The 17,401-nt window shown below is 51.4% G+C and overlaps 1 protein-coding gene across 1 annotated transcript in view; it reads right to left on the bottom strand.

Annotated features, from left to right (window-relative positions):
• Positions 1-9,346: 9,346 nt before the first annotated feature.
• FOXK1 (forkhead box K1) overlaps positions 9,347-17,401 on the bottom strand; it is a 43,629-nt gene continuing 35,574 nt past the window's right edge. Inside the window, exons 3-9 of the mRNA XM_056866587.1 lie at positions 16,466-16,622; positions 15,326-15,472; positions 15,034-15,227; positions 13,832-13,998; positions 12,760-13,041; positions 11,191-11,415; positions 9,347-9,570 (exon numbers count right to left, since the gene is read on the bottom strand). Coding sequence (XP_056722565.1) covers positions 9,347-9,570; positions 11,191-11,415; positions 12,760-13,041; positions 13,832-13,998; positions 15,034-15,227; positions 15,326-15,472; positions 16,466-16,622 — 1,396 coding nt within the window. The remainder of the gene's footprint in view (positions 9,571-11,190; positions 11,416-12,759; positions 13,042-13,831; positions 13,999-15,033; positions 15,228-15,325; positions 15,473-16,465; positions 16,623-17,401) is intronic.

The following is a 17,401-nucleotide window of genomic DNA, read 5'->3' as shown; positions in this document are numbered from 1 at the left end:
GCTTGTGGGGATTGTGGCATACGAAGAGCTCTGCCTTACAGGGAAGCATTTCCACCTAGACCAGACCGCTGAGAGCCGATGTGGAACACGAGAGAAGCACTCATCGAGAGGAGACGGACGGCTTTGGCAGGACACTGAAAACGGAGCCTTGATTTCAGGTACAGTCATTGCGTTTGCTGCCTAGGAAAGACTGAAAATGTGGATTTTTCTGTGAAAGCCGATGGTTGGGATCCCGCGCAATGCAGCCTAGAGGTCCCAGAATTTTAGGAGCAACCCTCTCCTCTTGCGATGAAGAGCTGTGTCTGCAAATAACAGTACAGCGTTTGGAGGGTTTCGGACTGGAGGCACGCAGGGTCAGTTTTTGTTGTTGCTGCGAACGATGACTCCCAGACAGAAAGCTCTCCTGTGGGTCGCTCCTAGCGGGAGTTGTGTGTTTTGTGTGGGCAGGAGAGTGTAGGCGTGCATCTCTCCCTGCCTCCCTCCGTGTGTGTTTTGCGTGCACATGGGTGGATCCAGGCAGAGAGTGATGGGGGGCTTTGCAGCTTCAACCTGGCAGGTAATAATTCAGCTGGAGATTGGGGAAGCTCTCGAGCGCGTCCTCCCACTCCCCAAACAGAAGGCGGAAGGGGCGGCCTTCACCCATCCGTCTGCTGTGTCCCGCCCAGGGTGGGAAATCGTATCACTCTGGAAAGGACGGTGCTCTTTTCTCTGTCCTGGTTCGCCAGGAAAGGCCTGGGGGTTCAGTGGAAAGGAAAGCCTTGCTGAGCCAGAGGCAAGGTCTAGTTAACCCAGAATGGTCATTTCCCACTGCAGCCAGGCAGATGCTTCAGGAAAGCCAACAAAGAGGTGCTGGCTTACCTCCCCCCCAACCTCTGGACAAAGAGACTTCTTTTTTAAAAAAACTCTTTATTTTTAAAAATAAAAATACAGCAGTATGTTAAACATTGTACAGCTGCTGGCGAAACGTCAGGAAAGAAAATACCAAGACCACGGTTACACAGCCCGGATAACCTACAAGAACCAATCGAGATATGTTTCAATACTCGAATATATGTTCCAGTACTTTTTATAGAAATCGTGCCATTTGTTGTATTAGCAGAACTTAATGAATGCAAATCATGCGATAGTTTCATGGACATCACTTCCTTCGTGATGCCCCCTTCCCCACATATTCTAGAAAGGCAACCATCTATTTAAAAAGTTTGTGGAGTGAGAGAAGCTATTTATTGAGTTGCGAAGGTACCTTATCTAAAATTAAAAGGTTCCATACCTTCTCATACCACTGCCCAGAAGAAAGCATCTTTGCTTTTTTCCAGTATGAGGCGATCAGAAATTTTGGGACAAAGAGACTTCTGCAGCAAACAGCCATTGACAGACATCTCCCTTTCCACAAATTTTTGTAACTATAAAGGCAGTGAGACGACAAGCCAAAATGAATGTTATGGTGGCGGATCGTCATCTGTCTATCTTCTCTGTGCTTGCTTGTAATATACAACAGTCTTAATGGTGTAAATTTTGGGGGGTGGTTGGGTGGGTGCCCAAGCATGCTTCGTCTCTGGTACAACCTTGTCCGGAGACATGACGATGGAAAGCACTCAGAATGCAGTTGCCTTCACTGCTTGAGTTTCAGTGACCCCTGCGATTGGTCTTTGTTTTCCCTTCCTCTCCTTCCAGAGAGGCAACGGTGCAGCAGTGCGCCCGGGAAACGGACCCCGTCCGGGTGACGGGAGTGATCCGGAAAGAGAAAGACGGCTTCCGAGTGCCCAAAGGGTGAATTCACCCCCCACCCCCACTGCAGCTCTGGAAAAATAATACATATATCAATTTAGTTATGGGAGGTCAATTTCTGTGTTCCGTTTAAAATAATTGACGTTTAGGAAATACTTAAATTTTGTCTTTAAAAGGGAAAACACTCAAGGCACTTTGTGGTGGTTGGAGGTGTTCTATCAGTTGTTTAAAAGATGTTGAAATCTGACTAATCTTCTGTCCCTGGGATTTCAACCGGTGTGTAGCCAAGACTTTGTGTGGTTTTCCCCATCCCTTTTAAAAGCACGGATGAATTCTGGATGGGGGCCAGAGCAACTGATGTTCTGTAGTGGGGCAAAATTTGGATTGACTCAGGTTTGGTGGATTTTGCCTTTTTTATTGAATGCAGAATGCAGCTCTAGGCTTTCTTTTCTTGTTTCTTTCTTTCTTTGCAAGAAAGCCCAACACCTGTGTGGCATGGCACAAACCCTTCTGACGTGGTCCCTTATAGTGCCGTCCTTGGCTGTATAACTTTTGGCGTGTGTATTCCTGCTGCAGCGACTCCAGGGTTTTTTGGGTGTGTGTGTGTGGAAATCTTTGTGGCTTTGTAGTGAAAGCTGCTCGGACTACCCCCCCCCCGAGTCCTTGAATGAACACACCTGATATCTTGAGCATGCAAACACTCATTGGCTCCCTCCTTGGAAACTACCAAAATAGCATTTCTTAGTTGGTAACGTAGAGCTGTACAGATCCTACCAGCTTTGTTGGAGCCTTTGAAGGGCTGATGGAAGCAGAACCACACCAGCTTCCTTGAGTACTTGGGAGAAAAGATAGAATCTGGCTTCTAGCGAAGGGTGGGGGTACCGCTCCTACATGCAGAGGTGCCCTGGCTAGCCTGTGTGGAAATCCAGAGGCAAAGGCTTGGTGTTTACTGGAATCCAGAGCTTTGGTCTGAATGCCCCGGAAACAGCTGTGCACCCAAATGTTTCCAATTCAAATTCTTCTGAGTTTCAATTTTTTTTTGTTTCTGTCACTGCTTCCAGGCAAGGGATGGTGGGAACTCTCAGTCCCCCTTGGAAAGGGCTAGAACCCGCTGGCGAAATGGCCGCTGCCCAGCATTCTCTTATTTTAAAAAAATCCTGCGTGCTTTAAACTAGTATGCACGGCCTGCATGGATGAATCTTTCCTTGTTCCCCATTGCACCTAAAATGTTGTGTATATAATCACTATAAAAGAGACGAGCTCAGGCGAAGTGGTGAGAGGGTTTTCGGGTGGGTCTTAAAACGTAGGTAGCCCTTCTCCCAAAGAAGCCTGGGATGAGGAGGCTTAGAGCTTGGCCTCGCCGCCTCTTACTGTGACCCCCAGACCTCCCTCAGGGAAACTAGGAAGGCTACAGGAAAGGGTTGGTGCCTGGACCCCCCCCCCCGGCCCCACGCATGTGAGTAGTTGTGTGGAAATACCAATGACCATAATATATACTCTGGTTTCCCTTCAGACCATATACCGACCTTAATAAAACAGGTCACCCTTTGGATACAACTGTGGCTCATATTTTTTGAGCTGCCAATACCAGCAATGATGCTCTGAATAAGGAGGGCAGGGCAGACCATAATGGGGTAAATCCTCTGGAACTGGATCACTGTGAATAGAAAAGGGGAAAAGAAGTGGTTTTGGGGAATGAGCAGCAATAAGAAGGAAGAGTGGAGAATCTGTTCACGTGAGAAATTCTGTTCCTCGCTGTGGCCCACAGATATCCAAGATGCACATGAGAGCTGATGTCCAGACTGGGGGCTGTCTGAGAGTTAATGCACATTCTCTGTGTGAAACTTGTACAAATATGTGTTTGAAATTCTCATGCTCTCTTCCGCAGCCCTCACCAATCCGTTGCAGCTCCTCGCCCAAGCGAGCTCCTCCGTGCCTGTGGTCGTCAGCCAGGGGGGCGAGGCCGGGACTAAAGGTGCGTCCGAGCCTGCGAACGAGCCGGACGTCAAAAGACTCCCGGATCGAAGAGTCCCAAGGAGGAGGGGCTCCGCTGCAGACCACCGGCGGCATCATCACTTCGACAGCCCCGCAGGGACAGGCTGCAGGGGAATGAAGAGGGGGAATGCCCTGAAAGGCAGCAGCTGGGTCAGAAGGGGTGGGGAGGGGAAAGTGAGAGAGGAAAACTCCGCAGTTGTTAATGCCTCTGCCTTTCAGAGAAAAGGTTTTGAAAGCTCTTTGTCATCTAAGAGTATAAAGGACAGACCAGCCGCTCTTAGGATCTCAAGGTACCAAAACAAAGGGGGGAACCTTCAGCAATCTGTACCTGGGACATCTGGCGTGTCTTTCACTGGAGATCTTTCCCCACCCCTCTTTTAGATTAAAAGAAATACAGACAATTTGGATTGTATGACTGCTGGGATGGTGTTGGTTTTTTCATTTCTTCCCTCTTCTCTCCCTTTTTCACAAACTCACTGGGTGCTTTTTGTGGGGATGTGGGAAATGGTTTCTGACCTTAAAAGACTTCTCTGGTGCATCTTTCTAGTAACTCACAGAGTGTTAAAACCCAAAGGTCTTTGGGAGGGGGGAATGAGGGTAGAACTAACTAATAAATTTTGGGAAGGTTGGGTTCCGCAGACACATCTGCCAGTTGTTAGTATCAGTGAGAGCATCTGTGTCCCACCCTCAGAGAGGTGTTGTCTCTCCTGGTTACCCACTTGGTCATAGTGGTGGGGAGCATCGGGTGGAATCGCACATCACAATACAGGTAAGTTGTTTATGTCTTGGAAAGGGAGTGGGGGAGCGTGTTGATAAGAATAAGAAGTCAAATGGGGGGAAATTGTGTGGAAATGTGTCCGTAAACAAGGAATTTGAAGAAGGGGGTGGGAAGAGAGCCTGCGTGTTCCTTCATGGATTGGGGCCAGTTGACAGGGAAGCCAGGCTGTTGGAGTGAGTGGTTATTATTAGCTGGAGATGGTAAAAAATAATCGACCGGCCATCTGTGCTGGCTACGAGCCTGACTTGGTGTTAGGGTTGCCAGGTCCCTCTTCGCCATCAGCGGGAGGTTTTTGGGGCGGAGCCTGAGGAGGGGGGGGGAGTTCAATGCCATAGAGTCCAATGGACTAAGCGGCCATTTTCTCCAGGTGGACTGGAGATCAGTTGGAATAGCAGGAGTGCTCTGGAGGTTGGCGACCCTACTCAGTGTCCTGGGGAAAGAGTGGTGGTGGGTTCCTCTGTCCCACTTCAGAGTTGTGTTTGTTTCTGCACAGACCCCCCCCCGGGGGAGGGGGCCTTTTTGACCCACCTTTGTGTACTTCCATAGTTGGGAGCCTGAGCTGTAGCTGAGTGGGTTTGTGAATGGGGAGCCCCCCTCCCACCGCCCCAGGGCCGAAGTGGAGGTCGCGGCCGCTTCCCCCGGGGGGGAGGGGGGGCTCAGAGGCGGCGGCGCTTTTAACACGGAATCGCGGCCCCCGCTCTGTAGTCTCCCCTCCCCCCCCGGGAGAGAAAAGAGACCGCAAATGTTCTATGAGATTGTTGCCCCCGTTCTGGAGTCTTTCCCACCCCGGCTCGGTGTCCAGAAGCGTAACAACACCGGGCCGGGGAAGACTACAGAACGGGGAAAGGAATCTGCACAGGACTTCCGGGCATGGTCTTTGGGGACCGTATAGGCTGTAACACTTTCCGGTCGCCGCCTCCCAAGGGCGATTTTGGGCCAAAGAGAAGCAGAAGGTGATTGCAACCCTGACTTCCGGTCTCCGTCGACGGCTCCGCCGCCCGGAAGTTAAGGTTGCAATCACTTTTTGTGCCTCTTTGGCCTATAGTGGAACTTGGGGGGGGGGCGGGAGGCGTCGACGGGGACCGGAAGTTAAGGTTGCAATCACTTTTTGTGCCTCTTTGGCCTATAGTGGAACTTGAGGGGGGGGCGGGAGGCGTCGACGGGGACCGGAAGTTAAGGTTGCAATCACTTTTTGTGCCTCTTTGGCCTATAGTGGAACTTGGGGGGGGGGGCGGGAGGCGTCGACGGGGACCGGAAGTTAAGGTTGCAATCACTTTTTGTGCCTCTTTGGCCTATAGTGGAACTTGGGGGGGGCGGGAGGCGTCGACGGAGACCGGAAGTTAAGGTTGCAATCACTTTTTGTGCCTCTTTGGCCTATAATGGAACTTGGGGGGGGCGGGAGGCGTCGACGGGGACCGGAAGTTAAGGTTGCAATCACTTTTTGTGCCTCTTTGGCCTATAGTGGAACTTGAGGGGGGGCGGGAGGCGTCGACGGGGACCGGAAGTTAAGGTTGCAATCACTTTTTGTGCCTCTTTGGCCTATAGTGGAACTTGGGGGGGGCGGGAGGCGTCGACGGGGACCGGAAGTTAGGGTTGCAATCACTTTTTGTGCCTCTTTGGCCTATAATGGAACTTGAGGGGGGGGCGGGAGGCGTCGACGGGGACCGGAAGTTAGGGTTGCAATCACTTTTTGTGCCTCTTTGGCCTATAATGGAACTTGGGGGGGGCGGGAGGCGTCGACGGGGACCGGAAGTTAAGGTTGCAATCACTTTTTGTGCCTCTTTGGCCTATAGTGGAACTTGAGGGGGGGGGCGGGAGGCGTCGACGGGGACCGGAAGTTAAGGTTGCAATCACTTTTTGTGCCTCTTTGGCCTATAGTGGAACTTGGGGGGGGGGGCGGGAGGCGTCGACGGAGACCGGAAGTTAAGGTTGCAATCACTTTTTGTGCCTCTTTGGCCTATAATGGAACTTGGGGGGGGCGGGAGGCGTCGACGGGGACCGGAAGTTAGGGTTGCAATCACTTTTTGTGCCTCTTTGGCCTATAATGGAACTTGGGGGGGCGGGAGGCGTCGACGGGGACCGGAAGTTAAGGTTGCAATCACGTACTGCTTCTCTTTGGCCTAAAATCGCCCTTGGGAGGCGGCGACCGGAAAGTGTTACAGCCTATACGGTCCCCAAAGACCATGCCCGGAAGTCCTGTGCAGATTCCTTTCCTCGTTCTGTAGTCTTCCCCGCCCGGTGTTGTTACGCTTCTGGACGCCGAGCCGGGGTGGGAAAGACTCCAGAACGGGGGCAACAATCTCATAGAACATTTGCGGTCTCTTTTCTCTCCCGGGGGGGGGCGAAACTACAGAGCGGGGGCCGCGATTCCGTGTTAAAAGCGCCGCCGCCTCTGAGCCCCCCCTCCCCCCCCGGGGGAAGCGGCCGCGACCTCCACTTCGGCGGTGGGGGGGGGGGGCTCCCCATTCACAAACCCACTCAGCTACAGCTCAGGCTCCCAACTATGGAAGTACACAAAGGTGGGTCAAAAAGCCCCTCTCCCCGGGAGGGGGGTCTGTGCAGAAACAAACACAACTCTGAAGTGGGACAGAGGAACCCACCACCACTCCGTCTTTCCCCAGGACACTGAGTAGGGTCGCCAACCTCCAGAGCACGCCTGCTATTCCAGCTGATCTCCAGTCCACCTGGAGAAAATGGCCGCTTAGTCCATTGGACTCATTGGCATTGAACTCCCCCCCTCCCCAAACCCCACCCTCCTCAGGCTCCACCCTAAAAACCTCCCGCTGATGGCGAAGAGGGACCTGGCAACCCTAACACCAAGTCCGGCTCGTAGCCAGCACAGATGGCCTGTCGATTATTTTTTACCATCTCCAGCTAATAATAACCACTCACTCCAACAGCCTGGCTTCCCTGTCAACTGGCCCCAATCCACGAAGGAACACGCAGGCTCTCTTCCCACCCCCTTCTTCAAATTCCTTGTTTACGGACACATTTCCACACAATTTCCCCCCATTTGACTTCTTATTCTTATCAACAGGCTCACACACACCCTCCCACCAGCATGTGCTGTAATCCATGTTTCTGTTCAACCCACAGGCTGCAGACAAGCATAATCACATTCCACTCAGCACTAACCTGTGGTCAACTCGTGCATTTTCTTCCACGCAAACTGAGGCCTCCCAGTTCTTGCCTCTTACATTTATGTCCCAATGTTATTAAAATGTTAACGTTTCTGATATGGAAATTGCGAGAGAATTTGCCTGTCCAAGCAAGTTCTAAATCTGCCGTTTTTGCCTTCGGGTCTATCTGTCCTGGCTCTTAGATGACAGAAATTTTAACTGGCCGTAAATGTTCCATTATGCACAAATGTCCCTCTACCGGTGCAGCTGTCCATCACAGCTGATGAGATTGAGCATTTACAGCCTGGTTTGAATTGGGGGTGTCATTAAATACATGGAGGACAACCCCAAATGTTTATTTCAATTACAAAAAGACATTGGCCATTTATGCATGGGAGGTTTTGCCTTGGATTTGCTGCTCTCTAGATGCACCTTTCCCCCATCTGAGTTCTCAAAACTCTGCATGGGGGCTTCTTGTTGATTTTTGAGAAGCTAGAGAGCGGCAAATCCAGGGCAAAACCTTCTGTGCATAAATGGCCATTGTTTATAATCTCAGTTGCAGTACTGCATTGATGTACTAGCTTGGGAGAAGAGTCTTAAAAACCTAAGAAGTTATACAGATTTTCATGGGGGGGAGAATGAGATTTGAGAGTGGTTGAAACTCCTCCACCAAGGCAGCACCTATTAAAACTATGAAGCTGGATTCTCAGCTTGGTTGAGGTTCATACAGGGAGACCAGTTTGGATTGGAGAAGGAATATATTCCACTATAAATGTCTCCACAGGACATCTGCACCAACCCCCCCGTTTTCCGATTCGTCCCATTTTCTCTGTCTACCACACTCAGATCAAAAGGAACTACTTTGAAGATCACTGCTACTTGGCCCCGTGTTAATACATACTTATACAAGACAGGTTCAGTGAAGGCTCAGAAACTGCTTTCCCCCTTGTATTGCGCTGAGTGCCAATTTAGCACTCAGCAACTGCCCTCTGTGGCTGGAACTAGACATTATGGTCCATACCAATACAATGACACTCTCAGCTCCCCCACTCCCTTTCCAAGACGTATACAACTTACCTGTATTGTGATGTGCGATTCCACCCGATGCTCCCCACCACTATGACCAAGTGGGTAACCAGGAGACACAACACCTCTCTGAGGGTGGGACACAGATGCTCTCACTGATACTAACAACTGGCAGATGTGTCTACGGAACCCAACCTTCCCAAAATTTATTAGTTAGTTCTACCCTCATTCCCCCCTCCCAAAGACCTTTGGGTTTCAACACTCTACGAGTTACTAGAAAGATGCACCAGAGAAAAGTCCTTTAAGGTCAGAAACCATTTCCCACATTCCCACCAAAAGCACCCAGTGTGTTTGTGAAAAAGGGAGAGGAGGGAAGAAATGAAAAAACCAACACCATCCCAGCAGTCATACAATCAAAATTGTCTGTATTTCCTTTAATCTAAAAGAGGGGTGGGGAAAGATCTCCACAGTGAAAGACACGACAGATGTCCCAGGTACAGATTGCTGAAGGTTCCCCCCTTTGTTTTGGCACCTTGAGATCCTAAGAGCTGGTCTGTCCTTTACACTCTTAGATGACAAAGAGCTTTCAAAACCTTTTCTCTTAAAGGCCAAGGCGTTACAACTGCAGTTTCTTCCTCTCTCACTTTCCCCTCCCCACCCCTTCTGACCCGGCTGCTGCCTTTCAGGGCATTCCCCCTCCTCATTCCCCAGCAGCCTGTCCCTGCGGGGCTGTCGAAGTGATGACGCCGCCGGTGGTCTGCAGCGGAGCCCCTCCTCCTTGGGACTCTTCGATCCGGGGTCTTTTGACGTCCGGCTCGTTCGCAGGCTCGGACGCACCTTTAGTCCCGGCCTCGCCCCCCTGGCTGACGACCACAGGCACGGAGGAGCTCGCTTGGGCGAGGAGCTGCAACGGATTGGTGAGGGCTGCGGAAGAGAGCATGAGAATTTCAAACACATATTTGTACAAGCTTCACACGGAGAATGTGCATTATCTGTCAACTCTCAGACAGCCCCCAGTCTGGACATCAGCTCTCGTGTACATCTTGGATATCTGTGGGCCACAGTGAGGAACAGGAGAACTTCTCACATGAACAGATTCTCCACTCTTCTTACTTATTGCTGCTCATTCCCCAAAACCACTTCTTTCACTCTTTTCTATTCACAGTGATCCGGTTCCAGAGGATCTACCCCATTACAGTCTGTCCTGCCCTCCTTATTCAGAGCATCATTGCTGGTATTGGCAGCTCAAAAAATATGAGCCATAGTTGTATCCAAAGGGTGACCTGTTTTATTAAGGTCGGTATATGATCTGAACCTTTCCCCGTAACCACCAATTGCAAGTCAACGCTGCGGCGTGGTAAACCTGCCATCGGAGGATATACTTCTCAAGACTCTGCCCTGGCCTCTTCTTACAGACCTCATTTCCTTATGGAAAAGGAGGGGAGGGGCTGTGGCTCAGTGGTAGAGCATCTGCTTGGCATGCAGAAGGTCCCAGGTTCAATCCCCAGCATCTACAGTTAAAGGGACTTGGCAGGTGGGTGATGTGAAAGACCCCTCCCTGCCTGAGACCCTGGAGTGCCGCTGCCAGTCTGAGTAGACAATACTGACTTTGATGGACCAAGGGTCTGATTCAGTATAAGGCAGCTTCCTGTGTTCAATACCGGAGCAGACCCTCTCTGCATTACAGGAGTTTCATAAAGCGAAAATGGCCACCAGTCAAAAGAGCCGTCTTCCGCCTTGGATCGGTCAAAACAATAGGCATGACCAATGTATTAGCAGGTCCTGTTAGACTGCGCAGTGCTCAGGCAGCTTCCGATCCTAAGCCCAAGCACTCCTTCACCTCTTCCCCAGCTTTGGAAAAAAGCAGGGACTGAAGTGGGGACCTTACGCCGTGTGCTCCCCCACCAAATTGGACCTGTCCCTTTCCCTCCTCTCTTATGTCTGGTAATTCTCTTCGGCATCAGGGGCTTCAGGGTATTACAGACTCTGCAAAATACAGAGCACACGGGCCACTCCTGGCTGTTTTCTCTATTGTCTCCAGACACAAACCACACATACACATCAATTTACACAGGTCGCAGGGTGCCATTTTGCTCAATTAGGTCCTTTGCCACGTTTCCATGCCACAGAACGGAAAGCTACCCACACCTCTGCGGCTGCTGAATGCAGCAGGAACAAAAGTCACGAGCCGCAGTGAGCGGCAGTGGACAACTGAACATCCTGGGACTTCTGTCTTTGTCACAAACTGTGTCTTCAAGGCTAATTTCGGAAGGTACCAAGGCAAAATCAACGAGCGAGGTGTAAACCCATTAGACGAGGATCTGGGAAACCCAGGCTCACACCTCCGCTCTACCATGTCAGATTACTGGGTGACCCTGGGCCAGTCACACACTCTCAGCCTCACCTCCCTCACAGGGTTGTCGTGAAGAAAAAAGGAAGCAGAGGAGATTCGTGTCACCCACTGTGGCTCCCCACTGGAGAGAAAGGTGGGATATAAATAAAGTCCACATCAAATAAATATGTCAAGAGGAGAGCTGCACATACCGTAAGCGCCGCCAGCTATGCCGTGGGAAGGGACGGCGTGCTTCCCGTTTTGGGTCACGGCCCGGACAGGCAGGTGGTGCTGCCCGAGGGTGACAGGTGCCCCCTGCTGGAGGATGGTGACCGTTTGTCCCGGGATGCCCTGAGCCATCTGACTGGCAACCGTTTGGATAATTCGGCTGGCGGTGGGTATCGCCGCAAATGCGATGGTTGGCTTCTCGTCCATCCCTACAGAAACAAAAGTGAGCATCACCCGGGGGGCTGGCCAGTTTGCAAGCCCCATTTCTTTTCTGCTCGTTCTACGCAAGGATGGAAATAAACTCTGACCCCATTATTGTTCTAGCACACAAACAATGACATTTCATGTAGACAGTGATTTCTTTCTCTCTCTTCTTCATTCCTTCCGCCCTTTGTTCTATGACAGGGCCCTGCACATTTCTGGCTGGCCTCCGCAGCCAACGGAAGTGTCTAGCAAGACTTTCCTCACTTCCCCCTCCACAGGGGCACCTACATACATTCCTTCCCCCCCACCCCCCCAGCATGTGAAGGGAACGCAGGTGGTTTAATTACAGGATGGGGGAGACTTGTCTCAGCAGTAGTGTGTGCGAAAAGGATCTTGGGGTCTTAGTAGACCAAACACTGAACATGAGTCAGCAGTGTGATACGGTAGCTAAAAAGGAAAATGCGATCTTGGGCCGTATCAATAGAAGTATAGTGTCCGGATTGCTCTGGTTACACCTCACCTAGAGCATTGTGTTCAGTTTTGGGCACCACAACTTAAGAAGGATGTAGACAAGCTGGAACGTGTCCAGAGGAGGGCCACAAAGATAGTGAGGGGTCTGGAGACCAAGTCCTATGAGGAAAGGTTGAAGGAGCTGGGTATGTTTAGCCTGAAGAGGAGAAGACTGAGAGGGGATATGATAACCATCTTCAAATACTTGAAGGGCTGTCATATAGAGGATGGTGCTGAGTTGTTTTCTGTTGCCTCAGAAGGTCGGACCAGAACCAATGAGTTGAAATTAAATCAAAAGAGTTTCCATCTAGACATTAGGAAGATTTTTCTAACCATCAGAGCAGTTCCTCAGCAGAACAGGCTTCCTCGGGAGACGATGAGCTCTCCTTCCCTGGAGGTTTTTAAGCAGAGGCTAGAGGGCCATCTGTCAACAATGCTGATTCTATGACCTTAGGCAGATGATGAGAGGGAGGGCATCTTGGCCATCTTCTGGGCATTGAGTAGGGGTCACTGGGTGTGTGTGTGTGTGGGGGAGGTAATTGTGAATTTCCTGCATTGGATTAGATGACCCTGGTGGTCCCTTCCAACTCTATGATTCTGTGCACTCTCCATCCACGATGCTCAGACTACATATCCATCACACCACCCAATCACAGATATTGTCACAAACACATAATTAACAGCCACAAATCTCGCAAATACAGAGACTTTCCAGAAGGCGAGGGGATCGTCTTCACCACAGATAACCCCTGCTGCAAACAGACGCTCTGCATTCCGTGAAAATACATCTGATTAAGAGCTGCGAAGGGAAGCTCGCCCTTCCAGGCCTGGCACGTTACCTCGAGGCTCACCGGGCAAGTCCAAGACCGCTCCTCCCGCGTCGTGGGTGCCCCCCGCTGCCCCCTGATTGGTCAGGATGTATCCATTGGCCGAGCTTGCGGAGGAGGTCACCACCCGGACCATCGTGACCGTGGGGGCTTGCTGCACGACATGGATGGCATGGCCGGAAGGCTGCTGGGAAGTCACGATGGAGGCCGGCATGTAGGCCACCGGCTTGGTGACCAGGGCCGACGGCCGAGGAGGGACGGCCATGATCACCGGCTGGGCACTGACAGGCGAACCTGCAAGAAGAAAGGCATGTAATGTCCCTTGGAAGAAAGGCTTCCGTTTGTCAAAACATCTCAGCATTCACAAGGCAGAGAAAGACTTAAAAACCACACCTTTACAATCTTGAGCATCATGCGCACATAGAAGGGACACAAAGGACCGTTGCGGATGGGATTCTCTCTACCGGTTATGTGTATGGAAGCTACCTTGGGAAAAGTGACCAAGACTTTTTTTAAACATCTATTTCCCTGTTCTCCGCCGCCTATTTGGGTACCTTCTTGTATTAAAAGCTGTACAGTTTAAAACACCCTGTCCTAGATGGCCCAGGCCAGCCCAATCTCGTCAGATCTGGGAGGCTAGACAGGGTCAGCCCTGGTTAGTCTTTGGATGGGAGACCACCAATCCCCGGCATCGCCAGTTAAAGGAAGTAGGCGGGTAGGTGATGTGAAAGATTTCTGCCTGAGACCCTGGAGAGCCGCTGCCGGTACGAGTAGGCAACACTGACTCTGATGGACCAAGGGTCTGATTCAGTAGAAGGCAGCTTCACGTGTTCATGTGTTCAACCTCTCTTGGCCTGAAAACGCTCCAGGGTAGCCATCAGTCAGTTGCAGTTTGACAGCACTTTTCACATTTCCCATCTTTACAATATACAAAACGAGCAGGAGCTATTTTTAAAAACAAAACAAAAACTTAGCCCCTTTTCAGAGGCCACAGGCCTAACAACATCCAGCCTTGGTAGAAGCCCACTGATGGCTTCCATTGGCACACCTTCTCCCCGCTTCCGAGGCTCTGTCAGTTACTTACCAGGTGCGCTCTGCGAATACCGATACTCAGGAACGGAGGCCAGCTTTGAGGCAAAGTCATGGTCGTGTGGAATGGGCGAGCCCTCCCTGGACAGGCACTCTGGAGTCTGCAAGCCGCTCGAGTGAGGGGAGAGCAGGCCAGGATGGGTGGGGGAGGCGGGGGCGCTCCTGGAAGCAAGAGAACAGCGACACGTCAAGAGCGGCGTTAGTTCGCGGATGAGGAAGACGCACGGCAGCAAAACGGGTGCGGGTCAGATGGGGGTTGCAAATCGGGTCATCGGGATTTCACCGTGCAACCTGCTGCTTACCACCAAGCTCCAACTTCTGTTTTACAAAGGTAGCGTTCCCAGCGCTCACTACAAGCAGCAGAGCAGGAGAAAGACGGAGGAACCTTTAAAACTATCCTCTTTTTCCAACAACCTCTATGACAATAATGCCCAAAACATGGAGTCCAGCCAGTATTTGCCCCTGCTTTAAGAAATCATTTTGGGGGTTGATTTATTTCAGTTACCTACATTTTTGTAACCTCTACAATAAAGAAGGTGAAAGAAGAAGAGTTGGTTTTTATATGCCTACTTTCTCTACCACTTAAGGGAGACTCAATCACCCTCCTCTCCACAACAGACACCCTGTGAGGTGGGTTGGGCTGAGAGAGCTCTAAGAGAACTGTGACTAGCCCAAGGGCAACCAGCTGGCTTCATGTGGAGGAGTGGGGGAAACAAATCCAGTTCACCAGATTAGCCTCCACCGCTCATGTGGAGGAGTGGGGAATCAAACCCGGTTCTCCAGATCAGAGTCCACCGCTCCAAACCGCCGCTCTTAACCACTACACCATGCTGGTGGTGTAGGACAACTTATTAAACTTTCTACACCAACAGGTCTACTGCTTTATTATGAGTAAGATGATTTAACACTGCGGCATCAGAGGCTGTAGACAATCAACCTCAGACTACAGAAATGGTCCGAGCATTGGGACACAAAAGAAACTCTGGGCTGGCTCAGTCACGGTTCTGCATGGCTGCAGATCCACCCTCAGTGCTAACCTGGTTTCCCCAGCGAGCGGGTTCTGCAAACCTGGTTCAAGGCCAACCAGCAGTTAAGGTCAACTGTGGTTTCTAGCTGGTCCAGGTGTAAAGCATGTTGAGGCACGTGTCGAGTCAGCATGTGCGCCCTGTCACCAGCCCACCATCCGGCTACACTTACCGGGAAGAGAGAGGCCCGAAGGGTGTTCGGAAGCAGGACACCCCCCGCTGCCTCCGTTTCCGGAAGGCCTGCTCCACCAGCTTGGCTTCCGAAGCGGGATCTATCCTCCAAAAAGAGCCCTTCCCAGGCTCCTCCTGAGAACGTGGGACTTTAATGAAGTAACGGTTCAGGGAGAGGTTGTGCCGAATGGAGTTCTGCAGGGAGCAGAAGAACAGAGGTTGTTATATCCCAAAGCAGAGGCTTCAACAGCCGACGGACCAGCCCTATCTCCACCCCGGCCTCCGCCACTCACCTGCCAACCTTTATCAGCTGTCCTGTAGTAGGGATAATGCTTGGTGATATGGGCGTAGATCCCACTTAGTGTTAACTGCCTGTCCTGGGCCGAGGAGATAGCTTGAACAATTAGCTGGGCGTACGAATAGGGGGGCTTCGACTCGTCCTGCACACAAGCAACACAAACAGCAGATTCACACAAGGGAGTTTTTAGCAGTTTCACAGTCCATTAATAAGGGAGGCTGGAGCTAGTCTAGCAAGGCAGGAATCAGCCGGCTAGATGCTTTTCAAAGTACAAGGTTTACGTAAGTGGCATTTTCTGTGCAAAGCCCCCAGTCAGGCCGGTGTCTAAGACCACATCCTGTTACTTATTTCCCTTCAGCGATTAAGGCATGACCAAATAGCCACAGGTGGAGGTTTTTTTTGGGGGTGTGTGTGTGTGTTTTTAAACAAAGACATCATATCAACACTTTCACAGATGGACAACGCGGCAGGTAACACCCTCACAGATGATAATTAAGTTCCTCAAACCGCCAACCCGGCTCAGGTTCTTAAAAACAGAAAAGGAATTTCCTCCCCAACCACTCTGGCGCTGCTGTGAGCAGTCTCTTTGCCGTGGCTGTACGGGGGGCCTCAGGCCATACATTTTGACCCGTCATCCCTGTGGTTGCCACACCCCTGCTGCTTCTTTCCCTCCTTTTCCAGAAAGGAGGCGCGGGGGGCTCTGAAGCCCCCCCCCCGTCTGCTTCTCCAGCATCCCATCTGTCTCTGCAGCGACAGGCAGGCACGGGGGGGGGGGATCAAGTTGTGCTTTCTTGCTGTTTGACCCAATAACAAGGCCTCAGGTTCAATGTCCCCTTATCCCTTCTCTTCTCCACCTGTCTCCACCAAGGCTCTGGTCACCCCATGGGTCAGGAATGACCTGGTGCTTGCACAGGGGACCTTTACCTTGACTTGACGGGCTGCATGGCCCATTCCAACTCTATGATTCTATGACTACGTAGCCACTGCTCTGATCCAGCAGGGTTCTTCTTACATCCCAGCAATGCCCACCCATGATAATCCAGCAGAGACTCTGCCACCGGCATACATTCAACTGCAGTAACACTCGACATTTCCCTTTGCACAAGACTGGATCGAGGGGCCAAGATGCTCGCACCTTTGGGCTGTCCCCGCCGGAAGTGTCCGCTTGCTGTTCCGACGTGGCCTTCGCGGCATATTCTGCGACCAGCTGGAGGTCCGAGGTAATATTCTGAACGAAGCGATATCCTGAGGAACCAGCGCCCCGGGGACTGGCGGGGCATGAATTGGGAACACTGAGGGAGAAAGCAGAAAGAGTTATTTGTTAAGCTGTCCACCGCTCTCAACAGGCACATACCAAATAAAAACATACAAGGAACCAAGAGCAGCTCCGCACTTTTCTACGGCTGCCGCATTTCGCCATGGTGCCCACCGACACCTTTTCTGGTGCCCACAAAGAGTTCCGATTGGCCGCTGGAGATTTCGATTGGCCCTGCCAATTTTGGACAAAGTGTTGCTTTGCCAGCAGATGCCACCACAGCACAGCTTCACTGCGTGGCCGAAGGTCAGCTACACCAGCTCTTTTTGTGGCTGGCGCTGCCTCCTGCAACAGTCCCTTTGGGGCCGCACCCATCGTGCTGTATCAGAATCCCAAAGGTGCTCACAGGCTCGAAAAGGTTGGGATACTACATCCATCATCCAAAAAGGGGTCTCCTCGGCTCACAAAATGCCCTGATCAAGAAGCCAATCAAAAGAGAAACTATGTGCTGTACCAAAAGTTGTGCATTGGCCACCAAAACCTAAGCATGAATAAACAATTTTAAAAAAGGAAAGGTTCCCTGTGCAAGCACCGGTCATTCCTGACTCATGGGGTGACGTCATATCCTGACGTTTCCTAGGCAGACTTTGTTTACGGGGTGGTTTGCCGGTGCCTTCCCCAGTCATCCTCCCTTTACCCCCAGCAAGCTGGGTCCTCGTTTTACTGACCTCAGAAGGATGGAAGGCTGAGTTGACCTTGAGCTGGCTACCTGAAACCAACTTCCGTCGGGCTCAAACTCAGGTCGTGAGCAGAGCT

Source organism: Euleptes europaea, chromosome 21, assembly GCF_029931775.1.
Source record: "Euleptes europaea isolate rEulEur1 chromosome 21, rEulEur1.hap1, whole genome shotgun sequence".
Classification (NCBI taxonomy): Eukaryota; Metazoa; Chordata; class Lepidosauria; order Squamata; family Sphaerodactylidae; genus Euleptes; species Euleptes europaea.
This window is presented reverse-complemented; position numbering and strand designations above follow the sequence as displayed.